Source organism: Vanacampus margaritifer, chromosome 8 (assembly GCF_051991255.1).
Source record: "Vanacampus margaritifer isolate UIUO_Vmar chromosome 8, RoL_Vmar_1.0, whole genome shotgun sequence".
Taxonomy (NCBI): domain Eukaryota; kingdom Metazoa; phylum Chordata; class Actinopteri; order Syngnathiformes; family Syngnathidae; genus Vanacampus; species Vanacampus margaritifer.
Window position 1 is genome coordinate 17,592,379 of NC_135439.1, and position 21,962 is coordinate 17,614,340.

The 21,962-nt window shown below is 39.8% G+C and overlaps 1 protein-coding gene across 7 annotated transcripts in view; it reads left to right on the forward strand.

Annotated features, from left to right (window-relative positions):
* The window catches only part of foxp1b (forkhead box P1b), a 190,121-nt gene extending 171,484 nt beyond the window's left edge, over positions 1-18,637 (forward strand). For 4 of the 7 annotated variants that reach the window (XM_077574037.1, XM_077574033.1, XM_077574034.1 and 1 more), the window contains 7 exons: positions 4,544-4,751; positions 4,871-4,947; positions 6,090-6,191; positions 7,861-8,030; positions 8,348-8,417; positions 8,610-8,776; positions 15,077-18,637. In XM_077574037.1, coding sequence (XP_077430163.1) covers positions 4,544-4,751; positions 4,871-4,947; positions 6,090-6,191; positions 7,861-8,030; positions 8,348-8,417; positions 8,610-8,776; positions 15,077-15,221 — 939 coding nt within the window. In that variant the 3' untranslated portion in view covers positions 15,222-18,637. Of the gene's footprint in view, positions 1-4,543; positions 4,752-4,870; positions 4,948-6,089; positions 6,192-7,431; positions 7,554-7,860; positions 8,031-8,347; positions 8,418-8,609; positions 8,777-15,076 lie in introns of those variants that run through there. The other 3 variants (XM_077574040.1, XM_077574038.1, XM_077574039.1) reach the window with 2 other exon arrangements.
* Positions 18,638-21,962: the final 3,325 nt, after the last annotated feature.

Consider the following 21,962-nt stretch of genomic DNA (forward strand, 5'->3'; position numbering starts at 1 on the left):
GCAGCCACACTGCTTCGTCTCAGTAACTGAATAGAAGCGCTGCCTGTTTGGCCTGTGAGATTATTGTTGTCGTTATTGTTATTGTTTACTAAAGCCAAATAATAGACATCCATATCACAGCCATTATTGGAGATCTTAAGGAACTTGTATGGTGTTAAATACATGGTGTCCTGTACATGACAATTAATTCAAACGGTTAAAGATCAATTTGAAATTGAATTTGAAACTAAAATTGATTTATGAACAAATAAATGAAATAATAAATGATTAAAAAAAAAACAATAATATAAAATAAATATAAATCAAAAAATAATTTAACTTTCAAACCTTAATTTTTTTAGTGATTTAGTGAATTTTGATTAATCTTGATTAATCACTTAATTAAACAGGCTTTTTATCAACATTTTTTAGAAGAGCACCTGTTATGTGTTTATTCTTTCTACATTTTATGTAATGAGGACGTCTTCAACATTTTTTTGATTCCCTACGCACTCTCATCCTCCTCTCTTTAATCAGTTAATTACTTGCATAATTTAAATGGGGAAAAAATGACCCCCATATTTTGACATGAACAAATATTCTGAATGTTATACGCAAACATTTATTAAATGCTTTACTTTAATGCATGTAGTTATGTTTATTCCTTAAACCCAATATGTGCTACCATTAATGTAACAATCTGCTTTCAAGCTGAAAGATCATCTGCGGTCAAAATTAATAGTGTGATTAATTTGCATTAATACATGATTGATGCAATAATTTTTTGTGATTAATCAATGAGTTTTTTTTTACTTTTACAGCACTAATATATTAGGGGTGTCAAAATTTGTGTTAATTTTGAGTTAATTTAAAGTTCCTTCAACGCTACAAATTTTTTTAACGCACGATTAATAACCGTTTCATTTTTGGAAAGCCTGTACTGGGGGAATTCCAGTCGCAACGCAGCAGACACGTCCACGTCAAAATTTTGCAGTAATACATTTAATAATAATGTATATATTTGTGGCAACTAAGGGTCAAGTTGTATTTTTAAAAAATTAAAAATGTGCAGAATTTCACAAGTTCAAGTTAAAAATTAGATAGCTCTTAATATGAAAAGAAAGATGCACTTACAAATGCAATTATGCCCTCTAGTGGCAGAATAATGACCTCAACATAAATCAATATCACACTTGTTTTTTACAGTACATCTTTTTAATTTTAACTCAATTTTATGAATTATTATGAAATTACTGTATCTATGACTAGAAGATGCGGCCTTATTTCTATTACTTTAACATTTTTTTCATTTTTATTTTAACAAGAGTATGACAACAAAAAAAAACAAACATTTTATTGTACATTTAGAACAGATGTAAATTTTGTGATTAATGTTGTGTATATATATATATTTATATACCATAAAGTGTCATCCTTATTCTATGGAGTGCATAACATGTGTCATTTTAAGGGGATGGGCTTTCTGTCATGTTTTTAACTGAATGACAGTTCTTTTATCACAGCAAGAGCCAAAAATCATTGTATTGGAGTGCCACACACACACACACACACACAGGAATCCTGTCTGTCATCACGCTGTGCGGCTTAGATCATTTATTTACAGTTGCCTATTGATGTGCACAGGCTACATGTCTCTACAGTAACAGTCAACATAACGTGCCCTATTCATCCAAAGACTGTCTGTTAAAGCTGTCCCTGTGATGGTGTAGATTAGAGTGCAAAAAGTGGGCTGATGACACCAGGACATTTGTATATGAAAAGTGGTTGAGGGAGGCTGCAGATAGCATCTTGAGTTTGTCTCTCCTTTGAGTCCATGAGAATGGCTGTGTCAGAAAGCAACTAGAACGCTCTCCGAGGGAGCCAGGATTTTTATGCAAATGAATGGACTTTCATAAAAGTTGTGACGTCAACCTCTTTAATCTGCTATCGGGTGCTATAAAGTATGATACACACCTGGGTGTCTGGCTCGGCTGGGTGGCTGGTGGTTTTACACAGGTCATGGAAGGTGACCCCAATGCGTTAGCGATATGGCGACCCCCCCCCCCCCCCAGAAAACCTCCTGAGTCGAATCTGAATGAATGCAAACACACTTCCCAGCAATTGCTTGTTACTATGGTTATAATAGTTTTAGTTTTAGTAGAAAAGCAGCAAATTGTAGGTTTGCATTTGGTTATAATTAATGCTAACAGCTAGCGTGCATGCAAAACATCAAATGAACAGGATTCATTTTATTCTCATAAGATGGATGAGGTAGGGGCTTAAAAACAAATGTGTCGCATTACCAATGTGCGTGTGCGCTTGCACTCGGTGTCACTAAGCATTCTTGTCAGAAATCTGACCTTTTACGCCATACATAATTGAGGAGGGACTTTTTGTTTATTTTCTTTAGCGGCTTGCCGAGTCAAAGCCAGTATAATTAGATCACCAATTACCATTTAATTAATTTCAGTCTGAAGTCTCATTTTGTCTGTACGCTGGAGTGAGTCCAAATGCTGAGGCAAACAAAGGCCAGGCTATTACCAGCCTGTCTGGCCTATTGTTGCAACCTCTCTGTGTTTATGGCCGGGGAATATGGATGAAAAAAGAAACAAAGCCGGCTAATCCTCACGAAGAGAAGTCAACATGGTATTGATAGCATTGTGCAAGTGTGATTTATTTGCTTCATCATTCGCACTGCTGTAGCTGTTCTCTTGCTGCTGTTGGTGAGGGTGGTTAAATGTTCATTTTCAATTGATTTGCTCTTATGTTCAAAATTCTAATATTGTTGGATGATATTGTTTTGCCATTTTTATTGTCAATTAAATAGCAGATTTGTCGCTCATTGCACCTTTGCTTGAACTTATGTTTTTTGGGCTAACCATCAACACAAAATAAAACAGGGTTTATGTTTAATTTCATTTTTAATGGCCAATGTATATGTGTCATAAGTCTTCCTGCCAATTAATAGCTGGAGCAAGGGTCAGACTCAAATTTTCCACTTGACTGCTGCTACAGACAGGATGGACGCCTGGCACATGGCTCCCAGCTGCCTCAAGCTATGCTATACCTTCTGAGCACTTGCCGTAATTAGTTTACCTTGTAGCCATTATTAGTTAGCCCCACCATGGACACAGGCCTCAGACGACTACTCACTAATATTACCGGGCCGTCTTCCTTGGGTCAAATGATAGTGGTCAGTCTGAAGCAGAAGCCGTTCATCATCAGATTATCCCCATAAGCAGCTTTAAGATCTTATAATATCATTTTGCCGTGTAATCAGCCACACCGGAATCTTCCTCTCTTCAACATCTGCATTTGTCTTTACACTTCAAGTCACATTCATTTACGGTGAGCATTCCGGTGTAGTCCTAGTGAAAGGATGAGATGGGGGTGTTTTCAAAAGATACAAAAGATTAAACTAACAGGCCGAAACAGGAAGGTGGAGCTGGATGAGTACTTAGAAGAAGGGGGTGCTGTTGTGATATTCCTGTCAATTTTTCCAAGCATTTAATGCTTACACAGTAAATTCCGTAGAGTAAATTTTACTCAATTTAGATTGGGACTAAATAGACTCAGTTTAGAGTAAAATTTATACTTGGAAGAGAGAAACAAATTCAGAGTAAATTTTACTAAAAATATTATTAGTGTGTTCGTACGGAAGAGGATTAGGACTAGTGAAAAAAGGTTGTCAGGATTCTGACTTTATTCTTTATTAATCACAGAATTCTAACTTTAAAGTGAGAATTCTGACTTAAGCCTTAGAATTCTGACTTTATGTCACGGAGTCAAAATTCTCACTTTAAAGGAGAATTCTGAAATTAAAGTATGAATTCTCACATGCACTGAAAATAAAGTCGGAATTCTTACTTTATAGTCAGAATTCTGAGAACAAAGTCAGAATTCTCACTTAAAAGTCAGAATTCTGAGATTAAAGTCAGAATTCTCACTTCAAAGTCAGAATTCTGAGAATAAAGTCAGAATGCTGCCAACCGTTTTTTTTCTTTTCACTTGCCCTAATCCTTTTCCGTATGTACGAGAGAATTTGCAGAATTCAGAAATTTGAAGTAAATTTAGCAAGAAGAGCTTTTGACAAAATTTTTTACTCGTTTATATATATATATTTTTTTTAAGTTACACAAGGCTTCAGGAACAAACTCACAACCTTCATCTTGGGAGACTGCCAGTGATCTGTGCCGCTCCACCTGTTTGCTTATATCCAAGAGACCAAAAACATCAGGGGGGTTTTGTCTTAGAGTTAACGAAGATTCCAGCTAACATGATCGATACACAGTAGGATCTGTGTGGCTCAGGAAGTAGATTGGCTGTCTCCTAACCTGAAGTTGTGGGTTTGTTCCTCAACCCTTGAGTGGCTTTTATTTTTCATTTTACTCTCTTCCAAGTGTAAAATTTACTCTATTTATAGTGGAGCCAAATAGACTCAGTTGAGTAAAATTTACTCTACAGAATTGACTGTGTAGGGTTCATCTTTGTTGGTAACAAGGGAAGTGTTGACCAAAGGACTAACTGAGCTCATATGTTTTTGTTTTCTGGCTGTCTCCTGCAGCTTAACTTGGTGTCCAACATTACATTGTCGAAGTCCATCCCTCCTGAAGCCTCTCCTCCTCTGAGCCTGCCCCAGACCCCCACCACCCCCACAGCGCCCCTCACACCCCTGTCACAGACTCACTCTGTCATCACAGCCAACAACCTCCACAGCATGGGCCCCATGCGACGGCGTTACTCTGAAAAATACAACATGCCCATCTCTCCAGGTACCCAAACATGTTTTTGTTTTTTTTAAATATAAAGGTTTAAAGGTTTTCATAAAAAAAAAAAAAAAAGTGTAATCAAGGTCAGTGTTTAATGTATGCTGCTCTTTTTGTCATTGCAGATCTCAGTCAGAACAAAGAATTTTACATGAATGCAGATGTTAGACCACCATTCACATACGCCTCATTAATAAGACAGGTAATGTTCTACTTGTGGCGCAGTATTTTCTGTTCAGGAACCACTTAGGGCCTCATTGGCTTTAGGTTTACACAAAATGGGTGCAAAAATTGATTGGTTATGCAATTGGATATGGAAGCTGATCTAAAGCTGATTAACTAGATGCACCCAGGATGGTGTCTGTCAATTGCACTAAATTGCCACAGTTCATTTTGCACATTACAAAGAAATTCATTTAGCACGCATAATAGGATTTTGTAGAAATTAAATCAAACAAAACTTGACTTTTATACATTTTCACCGTAATTATCTAGGTAATTATCTCTATATTTTTTCTGTAACTTAGTAATATGTTCGTTTGTCTTCCACTGATACTTCCAATCCCATCACTTGAAACTTGTGCTTGCGGTGCTGTCCGCCATTTTTTACATGTTGCCAACGTCAAATGTATTCAAGTGAGTGAAACACTCAATTTAACACCCGCTGTTTGGAATATTTGTAAAAGGTCGCAATCTGAATCATGTTCCACTGAGAGCGTGTACCATCTTAATTTAGCGCCCGCTATTTGGGCTCTTACTGTAGAAAATTGGGGCCTTAATGTCTCCAGTAATTTCAATTCAGCTATTTAGGGAACATTTTCATTTCTGTGTTTCTTGTACAATTTGATTGGATGTAGACTTAACTGATTATCCATCCTCCAATGATTGCATGCATATGCGATTAATAAAACATGCAGATGAAAATTTCATGTGATTAAGCATTTCAGTGATTATAACCAAATTCATTTCACACAACAGTGGGGATGAACCTGTTTTAAGAATGCCAGTCAATTATCGCTTGGTCCCAGTAATCTGGGATCTCAGGAATTAATCTGAGCTGGCCATAATTGCTGCCCTGTAATCTGCCTGAGAAATGTTTTTGCCTGCCCTTCATGTACAGCCACAAAAGAAAATGTATTCAAATCTGCCATTTGAATGAAAAGTGCAGCCTGCCTACAAAAAACAGTCCGTCCTGTTGTCTGCTTTTTTTTCTTTTCTTTTTTTGTGAACACACACACACACACACGTGCGTGCAAAACCTGCCCGTTTCTTGTAATTTATTTATCACTTTGTGAAGGAAACAACATTTTGAAATATTTGTTTCTGTCACTGTTCCTCATCCAGGCCATCCTCGAATCTCCAGAAAAGCAGCTAACACTAAACGAAATCTACAACTGGTTCACACGAATGTTTGCATATTTCAGACGCAATGCAGCTACGTGGAAGGTAATGTTTCTTTTTATCCTTCCCTCATTCAACATAACATTTTCCGACAATTAAATAGTGTCCAAGAATTGTTATTTTTTTTAAACAAATGATCTTTTGCAAGATGCATGTTAATAACCTCCTTATTCTGTTTAAATGAACTGTAAATAACCTCGGTGTAATTTGTTGGGATGTTTAGTTGGTGGGTGGCTTCACTCCACTTTCCACCATACCACAAATGAGCTCAGAGACTAAACAAAACAAACAATTTAAAAAGAAGACATGACCAAAAAAATAAAAACAAAATATGAATGGAAAAGGCAAATTACGAACCGAAAACCTCTTCTAAACCTTTGGTGACCCGTCACGTGCCGCTGGATCCAAGTTAAACACTCGATTTTCTCTTGTTCTCTCTCTCTCTGTCTCTGTCTTTGTCTCTCTCTATGTCTGTCTTTCTCTCTCATTCTCTCACTCTCTTTCTCCCTCCCAGCCTCCATCTATCTCTCCTTCTCTCTCTAACACTTTCTCCCTCTCTCTCACTCTCACACTCTCTCTCTCCCTCTATCTCTCACCCTCACCCCCTCTCTTGATCTTCCTCTCTCTCTCTTGCACTCTCATTCTTTCTTTCTTTCTCCTCTCTCATCTCCCTCTCTCTCTTTATCTCTCTCTCTTGTTCTCTCTCCCTCTCTCATTCTCTCTCTCTTGCTCTCTCATTCTCTTTCTCTCTCTCTCGCTCACGCTGTCTCCCAATGACCTAATTTATTGTAAGATCACTATACTGTATTCCACTACTCTCACGCTAAAGTCCCATAGCAAAATTATCTTTCTGACACTGGTACATATTTATGGGTCATATTTTCATTAATTTCTATTGAAAAACGCCATTTTAAATATTACAATATGAATAGTGAATAATAAAAGTTGGGGTGGGCAATGCAGTACATAAGAACAATTTGAAAACACTGAAAAGGAAAACATAAAGGACTGTGTGTTGGAGTTAGGCTGTAGTACTACTCTAGTATGTAATGTAAATAATGTGCTAAATGTGGATATTATTTAAGCACTTTGTTGTTAATTTCTTTCTTCTTTTTTTTACTTTCAACAATCCATCTGATTTTGATCTGTGAAAGATGTGTGGAATGTCCCTTTTGCTCGGACTTTCAGAAAGACAGTCTTGATATTGACATTGATGAATGTAATCATTTAGGCACTAATCTTCTAATTACAATCTTTGTTTCTCTTTGTTTTTACACAACTGCAGAATGCAGTCCGGCATAATCTTAGTCTACACAAGTGTTTTGTGCGGGTAGAAAACGTAAAAGGGGCTGTGTGGACAGTGGACGAAATAGAGTTCCAAAAGAGACGGCCTCAAAAGATCAGTGGGTACGTTTGCTCCTTTGAGTTGACTGATGGGAAGAGGCTGCTGCTGTTCCATCTCATTGTCTGTGTGCCATATTGTCCAAAGTCCCTGCTTGCTTTGGCGTGCCTCCCTCACATGCTCTCCGAAGGCTTTTGGTGATGCCCCATAACCCACAATTGCTTTGGCTTATTTTCATTGTGATCCTCACCCTCTCCCCTCCTCCCTGTGTTTGTTTATTTGTGTGTGTGTGTGTTTGTGTGTGTGTCCGTCGTCCGTCTCGTCACACACTGCATCTGCATCTGGCTGTCCCCCGCGGGTTCGTTTTCCCAGGGTGCCATTCGCACCAACCTTTCCCTGCATAAGTGCTTTGTGAGAGTAGAGGATGAGTTTGGGTCCTATTGGACCGTTGATGAGGAGGAGTTTAAGCACGGCCGGCACATACAGCGAGGCCGCCCTCGGAAACACGCCGTTGATGAGAACTTTGACGAGCTGCTTGTACAGTAAGCCCTTCCGCCTGCAAACACCAGAGCCGAACGCCCTGCCACCCCCCCCCCCATCCCCCATGCATGCTTCCCCCCTCAGTGTTGCATTGATCCATCATGCTTTTGTCTTCAACTTATTCTTGCTTCCAATGCACTTGAAAGATACTTTGTCATACTGTAAAGCCTTCATATTGTCATTACTAGACCAGTAAATGTATTTTGTGCTCATGCCAAGTGCATTGATTTCTTGTTAGCAAATATGATACTGCAGCTGAGAAAAAGCATGCGAGGTGAGATGTAAGCAAGTGGCTGTAATTCAATTTTTCTCTCTGCAGAAGTCCAGCATTGGTAAAGAATATTCAGACAAGCTTGGGCTACGGGGCGACCCTCTCCGCTGCATTCCAGGTGAAAATAAGAATCTGAAGCTACCTCTGGGAAGTAATGCAAACAAAAAACATCCCTCTGCACTTGATTTTTTCCATTCACCTAAAGTCACGGCTGGATGTATTTGTCTAAAAAGAGTGATGGGCAACTGAGTATGTGCTGACAAGTCTCTTCCGTTCCCCATTTAATGCTTTGGGCCTGCCTGCATTTCAGGCTTCAATGGCAGAGAACAACATACCTCTATACACAACTGCTTCCATTGGAAGTCCCACCCTCAACTCCTTGGCAAACGCCATCCGTGAAGAGATGAATGGAGCAATGGACCATGGAAACAGCAACGGCAGTGACAGCAGCCCAGGACGCTCGCCGCTGCCAGCTATGTGAGTGGCATATACTATCTCCCTGACAGACTGAGGGGGGGAACGTGTCTTCCATTTCATGCCGGCTATATGAACAGAAACTGGGGATGGGCCAGTTTCAATACCAGGTATCGATATCGGTGCCGATACCAGTACCGACCGCCCTCTTGTGGACACAAGAAACAAAAATTCGATTTTTCAATTTATCATTTGGCTATGGAAACATGTTTTTCGATTAAACAATGACAGGAATACTACATCACACGAACATACCGTCGTCACAAAAATGGAGGCGGACGGTAACGAAAGGTATGTTTTTTGAACGAAGAAATTGAAATATGTCTGGAATTAATCAAAGAAGTGAGCATTCATCTTTTGTTGATAGTCAGCAGTGTCTTGTGGCAGAGGGACGCTCTCATCTCATGGCTCAGTCACCTCCCTCAATATTTGCTAAATAATACCGACTGGAATTGGGGATAGGTCGCATGTTGTTTTTACGCATTTTCACTAAATTTGCTTCAAAAACATTTGGATGGAACCCCTTTTTGTCTCATAGGACAACAAGTGTAGGAATGATACCACATTGTGGGTGGGGTCATAGCCTATATTGTGGCTGGCCTCCCAGTAGAAAAGGAAACTCCACCTTCGACAAGACCAACAAGGAAGAAAAGTCCAGACCCGCTCTGTTATTTTAACAGTTTATAAATGATTATTTCTGAACAAAATTCAGAATTGTGTAAACACTTTCCAAATTACAGTGCGCCAAGTGAGTTCACTGTTGGCTCAGACATAGTGAAACATGAGCTGCAGCACATTAAACAGTGTGGAGGAGCTGCCTAAAGAAAAACAACACGAAAGCAAAATTAGTCTGGAGGACATGATTCAAAGCTCTTGTGTTGGAAAGTTGCGGTTGGCCTGCAAACCGCAGTTCCCAATTCACTTGTTGAGTGGGAGTGTCTGCTAAGTTGTTTGAAGCTTAAAATAATATGGCGCAATGCATGCTTTCCAGATGTGGGGGCAGACCACTCGTGTGCTCCGCGGGAAGACTCGAGGATGGCCTCCCGAAATTTTGCCTGCAAACAAAAAAGAAAAGCGTAGCAACAAAGCTCAGGGCCAACTAGAGGAAAGTGCCATCCCTTATCACTGCGAACATACTGTAGCTGTGAGCATGGCTGTGGAACAGGAAAGGCAGAGACAGGATGGGTGTGCTGGCCTAAAGGCAGCCTGCTTCTCCCTTCTGCCCCTCTGCGTCTCGCTTTAGGCTCAACACTCTCACTCTAACCCCCCCCCCCCCCATAATTAAGTGTATATGCTTTGTGCCAGGACAAAACCAGTTTAAGCAGTTTTCTTTAGCTTTTTATCAGATACACATAAAACTTTGTTTTGGCATTAGCTATTGTACTCAAACCGAGTCTGCTAAATATAAATTTGTAGCTTTTTTCATTTATTTGCTAATTATAGGAAAGGCAACTTTATGTAGCACATTTCATGTATATATATATATATATATATATGTGCACCTAAAAGGATTTACAAACAGCTGAAGGCATTCAAAGGCAAAGCAAAGCAATAAATAAATAAATAAAATACAAACAAAAGATTTAAGTCATTTTAGCAAAGGAAAAATAAAAGGTAACTTTCTAAAATTGCTTAAAGATCATATAACAAAATTGATTTTAAATAATAGCTGGCGTCAAGCCAAAGCCCTCCAAAATGGTCATTTTTCAGGGAAGCCCAAAAACAGCATGATTGCTCAACCATTAACATTGCATCATCAAAGAGAGGAAGCCATTTTCAACACTTGAGATTGGTCAATAATTTGTACGTGTGACCAATAGCATAGATTTTTGAAGAAATATGAATTTTGCCAAATTGGGACTTGTGAGGTTTTGGCCCAACACCAGCGAAATGCTTAAAAATTCTTAATCAAAATATAATATTTAACCTGAATTTAAAAGCATTCATACTTGGGGCTCATTTCACATCTGTGATTTGCGTGCAGCGTAACAACTATATGCGACTTCACCATGTTTGCTTTGAAATCTGAGTCCACTAATTGATCCATGGCTGCAAACACCTAAGGGCCCTATTGGATTTATATTCTGTTAGCATTTCCTTAATAAATTCAGGGCCCAAACTATTCAGTGACCAGTAGCAGAATTTCAAAATCTATTATTAACAAACTTCTGGGGAAATGTTGGCCCTATCTAATCTTCTTCTAGCCAATTTATATTTATTATCCCAGTTGATGGCAAAAACAGGAACAACAACAAAAGTTCCATGACCGAAACGTATGTGTTAATAATGGTTATGGCTTGTCCCGATATTTACATTCATGTGTAGGCCAAGCAATGAAATATCACCCGAGCATTTTTCTTAACTGGCCAAATGAGCATCAGGTATGCAGAGAAGGCTAATTATTTGCAAAGTGTTGAATCAGCATGCTGTTCAATAGCATAGTAATAACAATTTCATGTCTGCCTCGCAGCCACAGACTCGCGCCTCGGGCAACAACACTTGTGGGGGTTACTTTGATGTGAAAATGATCGAAAAGCTGACTTTACTTTCCCCCCTTTTTTTTTTACATTAATAACAAAATATGTCAGCTCGTTAGCATACGGTGTGATTGTCTAAGTGTGGTTGGATCAAATGTGGGTTTGAGGAAAGAAGCACGTGCCAGCAAGTCCCCCCTGTCAGTGTGGGTAATTGAGCCCGGTGCTGGGCGGTGACGCCGCCGCGCCTCCTCAACAGCAACCTGGCACGGCAGGTTAGCGCGGCGAGTTCCCCCCGCAGCTGCTCCTAATGTTTTTTTTCCTGCTTTCTGCCACAGCTCACCATCTCCCCATGCGCTTTATTCCTGCTCTGTTTGTGTAATGAGAAATTTGGCACATCTCATCTCTTTAGTGGCTCTTTTGCCCAGACTGTGAGCTGGAGGGGGTGCTCATGTTTTTGCCTTGTTTACAAGTGACAGCGTTATTATTCTCAGAAGGGCCGCGTTTCTTATCACAGAGTTGCGCCGCTGCTCTCTTCGCACGCCTTCCCTGCCAGCACTTTTCTTCCCTTATTGACACTTGCTTGAAAATATGCATTAATTGCGGGGTTTAAAGCGCGCGCGGTGGTGTCTGAGCGCCGTGTTTGCTTGAAGTTGATTAATGATAGAAGCCGGCTCGGGGTCATCCTCTGGAGACCCGTCTCGCAGGTTGTGCATGTTAACGAGCAGGAAGGAGGAACACACGGCGCACGGCTGATCCGCCGCCACCAGAAGGCTGACAACAGCAGCCCGCTCACTCCGCGCAGTCCATTCTCTCGCGGTTAATCTTCCTCATTTATCAATTGTAAGTGAATACCTTTTTCTCAGTTGCCATGAAAATAAAAAGCATGGAGCCGTGCCCGCATTGGAATATCTCAAAAGAAAGCCGGAATTATCATTGGCTCCAGTGGGGTCCCCGATGATGCCAGACATTTGTTTTTGTTCCCGTTTGCTTCTTTACAGTCAATGTGAAAGGTATATTCACATTTTCGAACCCCTCCGCTGTTCCACACAGAAAAATCGCCAGTGTTAGATTTACACTGAGAGTGTTAAATATAACACTACAAAAGTGTTCATATGTGTCCACACCAGGGTTATTATAGTTTTGTTTTTTAGTTTTCAAGGTTAGATTTTTATTCGTTTTAGTTATTTAAAAAAATGCTTGATTTTAGTTTAGCTTCAGTTAGTTTCCAAAGGTGGGCATTATCATTGACTGGCCTTGATGATTGATGGAAGTGCCCACCTTTTGGCGTGTGCTTCAACCACTTTCAGCGAATGCTTGATAATGCGAAGCCTTGAAAAAATGACTGAGCAAAGAGTGAAGCAGGATTACTTCTGCCGATCGCGGTGAGTGCACACGGTCCTTCTCAATCCGTGTATTTTTGTGAAGCTTTGCATTATCAAGCATTCGCTGAAAGTGCTGAAGAACACAAGAAAAGGTGGGCACTTCCATCAATCATCAATGCCCACCTCTCTTAGTTTCAGCATTAGTTTTCGAGTTTTTTTTTTTGTTTTTGCGTGTATTGTGTGTAATATTTAATAAACACTATGGTAAAATAAAAAAAGTAACACATTTCTTACGTAGCGTTGCATTTTGGCTGAGTTAAATGAACAAGCAGGCGAGCCGAGTCATTGGAGCCAAAAGTCAAGCACGCAAAATTGTTGCCGTGCAGCGATGTCATCTGAAAGTGCTTTTCTATTGGCTGCTACTAGATGACGACACTTCTGTGTGACACACTTTCAAACATCTTTAAAATCATCCCCAAAGGCTCATGTTTTAAATTATTACCAATGGCTAAAACGAAGGACATTTTCGCTATAATTCTTGTTAGTTTTGTAAACATAAAATGTACTTTCAGTTAGTTTTCGTTTTTTTAAAAGCATTTTCATTTTTTTTTTCGTTAACAAAGTGTGGGGTTTTTTTAGCTTTAATTTTTTCATTAGTTTTTGTTAACTAAAATAACCTTTGTCCAAATCAATGAGTGTAAATCTGACACGTCAAAGTGTTACTTTTTTCACACTTAACCAGTGTTACTCCAGCACTGAATAGTGAAAAATCTACATTGGTAAACACTGAGTAGTGTTGAAAGTACTCTACACTTGTGTCAGTGTTAAAAATACAATTCAAATTAAACTTAACTCCGGCAAATGGTACTTAATTTACATAGCAAGTTTCCTCCTTACAAGGCCCTCAAAGCACTTTACATTTTGATTACTGATGACACGGCATTAGGAACAACTGGCGGTTCAGTATCTTAGCTACTTGTGTCCTGTCCAGGTGTCCCTTGTTGTGTAATTAGTTGATGTGTATTTAGGCCCCGTCCACACGAAAGACAGTTTCAATGTATCCTCACAAGTAAGTTTCTTACTGTTTAAGCAGTTCGTCCACACGATGGCGCGATTTCGGAGCTTGAGACCGATCACTTTTGAAACCGGGCCAGAGTGGAAAGATTTCAAAATGCGCCTCGTACGCGTCTGGACACCATATGCAGGATACTCCTCCAGTGATGACGTAATGGTCGCAGCACGATAACGACGCATTGTCGCAGATTGATGACGTATGCGCCAAATCTCGCGTGACTGCGCGCAAAGTCAGTCTGTCAACAACAATGGCGGATAGCCGGGTCTTAGTGGTTTTGCGCAGCCTCCTTAGCTTGCTTATGCTTTTGCAACAAAATATTTAGCTTCTTTATTCCCACGTTTAACAAGCGATGTTGTACTTGAAACACCCGCCATTGTCACTTCTCCTGTGTTCATCTTTTTCATGTTGTTTCGATACATGCAAAGCCATGTTTGTTCTGTAGATTGCAATAAAGTTAGACAAAAAAATTGTTCGTCTTCTTTGCTGATTCTTCTTCTACGCTTTCCGTTAACCCCCTGTGGCTGCGCTACAGCGCCACTCCAGACTTGGCATATACATTACAGCCGTTAAACGTCCTCAGCGTCTTCTTTGGATACACGCAAGTCTTGAAATTTGTTTGAGGAACGAAGCCGGCTTTGCTTCCGTATGGACGGGGCGGGGCCTAAGTCTCCTTTTTTGGTTTGAGTCTTTGTTGGTCCAATGTCATTTCCACGTTTTGTCGTTTCCACCCCATGTCTTGCCAATTCCTCGTCATGCCATTTGAGTTTGCTTCGATTTAGGACTTTGTTGTTTTTGTTGTTTCCTGTCGGCATGCTTTGCACCACCTTGTTTTTGTTTAATTAATAAAACCTTTTTTTTTTTTTTACTTTACCTTGGCCTCCTTGCTCTGCCTCCCACAACCACAGCCAACCTAACATCGGTCTTGTAGTCGTTTATTCGCAAAAGCTGTTTCCATAGCCAAAATGCGCGTTTTTCCTTTTTTTGATACACTTCAAAATCCAGCCCCTCCAAGCGTAAAAACGTTTTTGCGAATTTCGGGCCTTTTTTTTTTTCGAATTTCAGGCTCTTCCATTCAGTTTCTTTTTTGTAATTCCTGAAAATTCAAATAAAAATAGATGGATGGAAACCCCGCTATAGTTTGACTGGTCTGGGATCGAACCTGCACTCAGGCCATTCTGCCACTGAACCACACCACCCTGACATCAACAACGCCATGTACCACTATTGAAATATCAAAAGTGCTCTGGAAATTTGGAAAGTTTTTCCTTCACCGCAAATGAGGGTGTGGTCAATTTAACACTCAAGTTAGTGCTATTCAGGTTACTACCCCCAACATCTACACCAACACTCAAAGAAATTTACTCTGACAGTGTTACTGCATATTTGATCAAAGACTGAAAATGTAACACTGACTGATTTGCTGTTCCAGGCATCACATCAGCGTCAAGGAGGAACCACTGGACGCCGAGGACCAAGAAGGACCTCTCTCCCTGGTAACAACTGTCAATCACAGTCCCATTTTTGACCACCACAGAGATTACGACGACGAGCGGGGCCACGACGACATGCTGTGAAGTTTGAGACACAACATGAACAGCAGTCTCAGACGCTGACGGCCAAGGTCGCCGAGTATCTTTTGAGTAGTGCCATACAAACACATCGCAAACATCCCGATCTCTTTTGACTTTTGATTGAAGTCAAAACAACTTTGATTTCTACTATGCGACGGACGGATGAGTGTGGTACGCGGCGACGAGCTCGCCTCACAGATGAGAGACCAGAAGGGGAGCGAGACCCTCGTCACGCAGCCGGGACGGCGGGCGGACTGTGACAGGGTTGCATCCGGAGCCCCTCCCCTCCCACTATATGCCCTCTTCCCACATCATGCCTGTCTGAGGACATATTGACAGAGAGCAAGTGACTGACGTGTCATTTACGGGGATGTGCTTTCACTGCCTTCAATTCTTTGCATCGCAATGAGTCCATCTACTGTGAGAGGGGTGTTTTTGTTTTTTGTCTGTTTTTGTTTTTTTTGCTTTGTTTTTTTCTCGGTTGTGGGACAGTTATAGATTATCAAAACAATGTCCTTCCATCAGCCATTGCTGTTATTGATGTCTTTTCTTTTTTTTTGTCTACTCTTTAAACTCATCTGACCTCATGTCCATGCTGTGGAGATTGTGTATGTGTGTGTTGTGCACTCGATGACGAATGTTTATGATTTTCTCTCATGTTAAAAAAAACACACACATGCAAGAAGCAGAATGTCTGACACGGTGTATCATTTTTCTGTCATTTCCTCTACAACCCCCAAAAAAAACATGAAGCCTAACTATTCAGCACCACATCGCCCCCCCTTTCATGAAATCCACCGGCGATGCAGCATTCCTATGATGGAGGCGCCTTCCATGCATCAATAAAGTTTCATTTAAGATGTGAATAAATGACAGAGAAATTATACAGGTTCTGATTTATCCTTATGACAATTACACTTTAAAACTGCCTCTCACGGTCGAGCACGTTGAGCTGCAACACAATTTCTGATCACTTACAAGCAGCGAGCGGTTCAGTGAGGAAAAATGAAAATGTCAGGTGTGCACCAGCGAGATAATAATTTTGAGTAATTCCTGAGCATAGCTGCCATTGTTGATCAGATGTGTGGATTTCTCCACTCTTATTTCCTTCAGTGCAGCTTGAAGATCAACTGGCATTTCATTTAGTTTTGTATGAAATGCTTGTTTTCTTTCATAAAGGGAAAAGGTACAAGACTTTGGTATGAACATTGCCGGATAGAAAGGTCTGAAGATATACTGAAATACAGACATTTCAGTGGTGACACACTTTACATTCACGGACTTATCCCAACCACTTTTAATTGTTTATTTTTTCTTATTATGAGTTGTTTTATTTGGCTTTTGGGGAATAGTTGAGTGCTAAACTTGTGTTCTGTCACGACCAAAGAGATGCAGTACAACAAAATCAACAACAACCATGCAGCGAGCTGATCAGGCCAAATAAGGCCCCGCCTCCAGTTTTCTCTCCCATCGGTCTGTCTGCTGCGATCGAGCTGGGAGATGGAAATTAAGCGAACCAAATGAGGCGTCACAAAAAGGGCAACTGCAGTGACCAAAAAATCAACGGGAGGCTCTGACCATCCATTCCGACCAAATTAGGAAAACTTTTTGTCTTTGTAAGTGAGCAGAAGAAGAGCTAAATGTAGTCATGAAAAAAAAAGTATTGTAGGGAATGGAGCGCAAATAAAAAAAAATCTTTGCTGAGACCAATATGGAAAGGGACCACATGAGCCTACATTTTGTTTATGTATTCCCTATACATGTCTATCATTTTGAATGTCTGTATGCCTGTTTTGAGATGTTTTTTCATCCTGACTGGGTTCCAATGTACCCCAACATTGACAATGACTTTATGATTGTTTTGTTTCTGTGTGACTTTTTATACATATAAAAAAAAAGCACTCCTGTTAACTATTAAGCTGGGTACAAGGTACTTTGTGGCAATTATATGTTTAATCTTCATTACCCCAAAAGAAGCAAGAGATCTCCAAATGAGGCATCCCAATGTCAGTGGGAGGGGTCAGTACCAGTCTGACTAGATCGTGAGAACAGGGTCAGACTTGCCCACCAAGCTTCAGTCTCAGCCTAGCTTGTTTGCTATTGAAAAAGGAAACACATGTCAACTAGAACATTCCAAGCATGTGTAGCTTGACATTTCTAATGACGACAGCATTAGAAAATAAATCAACAGCAATGATTCATTGAAATCAAAATTGTATCCACTTCTCTCATCTTACCAACAACCCGTTGAAACAAGATGGTAAAAATCATCGGAAACATTTATTCAAGCAAAAGCACGAGTTTAAGGGTTCTAAATTAGGTTTGTTGATATGAGTCAGTTACAATTTCATCTTTCCCCTCAATGCTCTCAAAAGAGACATTTGTGCTCTTGCTTTATCACAAATTGTATCAACAGTGAGGAAAAATTGATGTATGCATTGGAATATCAAGCTGTGCTGCACATGTATTCAACTTAGTAATTCTTGCTTTCAAAAAATAGAAAGTCACCCATGCAGATGTGGGGAGCAGGTGGGAGCTGGCTGGGTGGGATCCGTCCCCTAATTTTGGATTTTCAACTGTAATATAGGAGCAGAATTTTCTCTGTTTTCATTGACTCAAGAATTTTTGTACAGACTTTTTTCCCTTTTTGTGTTTTTGATACTTCCTTTAAATGGTGCAACCACTGCCTTCTGTGGCCATCTGTGAAACATGACTGCGCAAGCGAAGGCCACACAGATGTACTTCCTCTTTAAGATGGAGATGTGTTGCATGACAAAGTCCTGGCTCGCAAAGAAGGACCTTATGAAGTGGTCCGTAATAATATAAGGGTGTATCAAGCTAATGATATTTTATATGGAGTTAATAGGAAAATGACAAATATGCAGTGCCAAGATGTAAAAGATGTAAAGACTATTGTTAAATACTGTCTTCTTTGTTTTATTTTGAAAGGAAAATTATCAGTGGTGCATCAGAGTTGCCCTCCTCATCAGCCTTTTTTTTTTCTCATTTAAAATCAGTTTCATTGTATGTGGGCAGAGGTGAAAGATTATAAACTCCGCTTTTCTTGTTGCATCACATCTAAGAAGCCATCGTTGCATCGGCCGTCAACCATTCAGCCAATTGCAATTGCCTTGGATTTCAACCTCTCTTACCATGCACTTTTATGCAGATGGTGGGTGGGGGGAGCCTGGGGAGGCCGCGTTCTCATCTTTCAGCAGCTCGTCTTTCTTTTCTTTTATTTATTGAAGGATGAACGGTGTAGTTTCTTTTTTTTATAATAGAGTGATATTTTTGCTCCTCTCTTCCATGAGTGTGTCACCTCCTCATTCCGTGTCGAATTGATGCAGACCACTCTGTTGTAGTCAGTTCCAACTACTGACATGAGCATTCTAAACATGCAATAAAATGCTGGTTGTTAAGTTTGTCTTCTTGCTTTATATGTTTGTCTGCACCAAGCTTTCACTTATGGCCCACTGGACACTAACTTACTGTACAGTATTGAATAGACCAGGGATGGGCAATTTATGTTAGCGGGAGCAACAATATTTTGCTACTAGGGGACCAAATAGGATTTTAAATATGTTCAGAATACATGCCTCTTATTATATTTCATTTTTAATAATACGTCTTTCAATGCATATATAAAAGATCCACTAAACCAACAAAAAAGGGTTTGAAAAGCAAACCATTCAAGGATAGCACAAAAGTACCAAACAGCAAATCAACATTAACTACAAGACCTAATTTTGTATATTTTCCCCACACACACATAAACCAATTCACGGAAAATCTTTATTTTCATTGAGGTACTATTTTAATCATTCCTAATCCGCAAAAAAAATATCAGGCCTGCACACATTGTAGTAGTCCAATAGCACAGTATACGACGCAGAGGAAGCGCAACTTTGCCATGTCTGCCATCTACTGGTGAATGGTGTTATTACAACTTATAACTATAGTCGACTCCTGCATGTTTGTAGTTTGGCACCTGCAGATATGTATACTCATGGATATCCCCCCTCCTCCTTTTTTTAAATGTATATTTTGGATGTTTTCCATTTTTTTCTAGATTTTTTAAATTTACATTTCCCCCACTTTTTCATGGAAAATATAGTGCTGGCGTTGGGCTAAAACGGCATAAGTCACAATTGGTAATTTTTTTGTGTTTTTCAAAAATCTATATTGTTGGTTAGTCTACACATGTGTGTGTTATTTATTTACAAAGTATTGACCCGTCTGAAGTATTGAAAATAGCTCACTCTCTTTGATGATGTATTGTTAATGGTTGAACAAACCATACTTTTTGTGGTCTCCTGAAAAGCGATATACAGTATACAGGGTTAGGGAAACCAGGTCTAGAAAGTATAAACACTGAAAAAGTGTTTAGCCACAGGAACTTCTACTCAACAGGTGGAGATGAACTCGTTAACCTGCCAGTTGGGAAAAAATGTTTTGTTTTAAATAGTCCTGTCAGGGTGATCTTTATCTGTCAAATGAACTGCCAGGGGCAAACTAAAACAAGCATGAATTTATTCCAACAAATGTGTGCCTGCTAAAATCTCACTGTGACATAGTAAAAAAAATTAACCCATGGCCCAATTTGGGGCCCAACTATAAGTAACTATAAGTTGATCTGCACCAACATGCATCTGTAGTATCTCATGCAGTTGAATGCAGGTCGACAGGTGAACGCTTTTCTTTAACGTGAAGGTTTTAAAGTCACCAATGCACCAGTAGTTACAGGAAGGCAGAAATATCACTTTGATTTAAGTTTCCCATTATTTTTGTCTCCGGAATAATCTAACACCGACTTGTGTTTGTCATCAAGACTCACAATCTCGGCCTCAACATTACATTATATCGTAATTAAAAAGAGACAGTTATACTGTCTTTTCCCAATAGCAATTTACGTAGTTGCATTTGATACGTTGTAAATTATCGTTAAAAAGTGCAGGAATAACCGCATGTTCGTTTTGGTGAGCTCTAATGCTGATGACCAAGACTTGCGTTTTTACGACCGAGGCGCAGGTCACGCTGGCCACTAAACAGGAGGCAAAGATCAAGCCTAAGCACTTTTAATCTTGTGAAACAAGCAATTACAAATACCTGCATTGATTTGTTAAAAAGCTTTAGGTGACATAAATTGTTTCTTGCTTAGCTTACAGCTGGAACATAAATGTCAAGGGATGATTAATTGGGGCTTTTGAGCAAGATGATTTAATGGAAACAATATAAAATCCCAAGCAACCTTGCTGTAGGGGCTCTGTCACGGAGCATTCAGCGCTATCGTATGTCCATGTTGTTTTCATGACAAAGACCAGAGTCCGTAACATTCTTCTTTTTGAATGACACCACACATTGGTAGAGAAGAAAGCTAGATACATCATTTAAGCCATTTCCGTTTTCTCAAGCTCTCTGCCCTGTTCAAACGACATGAATTTGTTTATTAGCAGTACTGTTAGCCGGAAGCATGTGATGTCATGATGAAAAGATCTACACACAGGCGTGTACATAAAAATGTGGCCATGCTTCTCAAATTAGCACTAGATGTTGTTTGGTGCTCATTTTTTTCCAACCCACTGACCTCATGGATAAACTTAGATTTACGACACAACCACCAGATTGACTACCAATTTAATTTGTTATAAATAGCTCCTGGTGAGAATTTATTGTATATCTGATTTTTTGTGATATTGTAGTGTCACGGTTTTTAATTTTGAAAATCTGGTCACAACGACACATCGCAGCAACACGGAAATAACCTTCTCACCGGTGGCCCTCCTGCGAACTGTTCGGCCACCATCTCATGGCGAATGTAGCCGTTAGTTAGCCACATCAAGCTAGCTGTTCATGAGCTACTATGCAATCAGCCGCTAACATCACAATACGGTAATTATCAGGTTGTTGTGGGGAGGTTGGCGATATAAAAAAAAGGTCCCAATATTGTAAAAAAAAAAGAGCAAATACTAAAAAAAAAAAAAAAGCACAATATTGTGCTTTTGTACCAAACAGCAATGCATATAAACAACCTTCAATCTCTAATAACACTTAATATTGAGGCACTTACTTGCTAATGCACACACACACATTGAGTTCCCCACTGCCGGACCTTTTGGAAAAAATTTCAATTTACCTTGGTAAAATTAAATTTGCGTGTTTTTCCACCAACAACAATTTCTGGGGTAATTAAATTCCCCAGTGGGCATCCGAGTGCTATCTCAGCAGCAGAGTCTTGCGGAGCCAGGCTGGAACTTTGACTGGTTGGTCAAATTTGTGTGTGTGTGTGGGGGGGGGTTTGTATTGTCTGGGCTCATCAAACTCATTTGAATTAATTGCTGAGAACTCTAAGACGCTGTGGAAACTTAATTAAAAATTCCCTGCAGAACTTTTACAACCACGAACTTCCTTTATCCAGAACTCAAAGATCCTGGGCTTGTTGATGGTAAAACAGCTGACTCGCTTCACAAGCATATTACGTTCCTCTTCATCTGACAATTAGCGTGGAAATTTAAACATAGAAGGGCCAAAACATGTCTTGTGAAAATTAAACTGCACAAAAAAAACTAGACACCAGAGGGTGCTAGAACTGCACAAATGGAAGCTGACTTTTTGAACAGATATGCTGCTTTTAATATTGTGACATGACAACGACGATATTGTGGCAGTTTTAAATTATCGTTACGTTACATCCCTACGAGCCGCTAATGTCAACTTCAAAATAAAAGTAGACTGTGCATGCATATC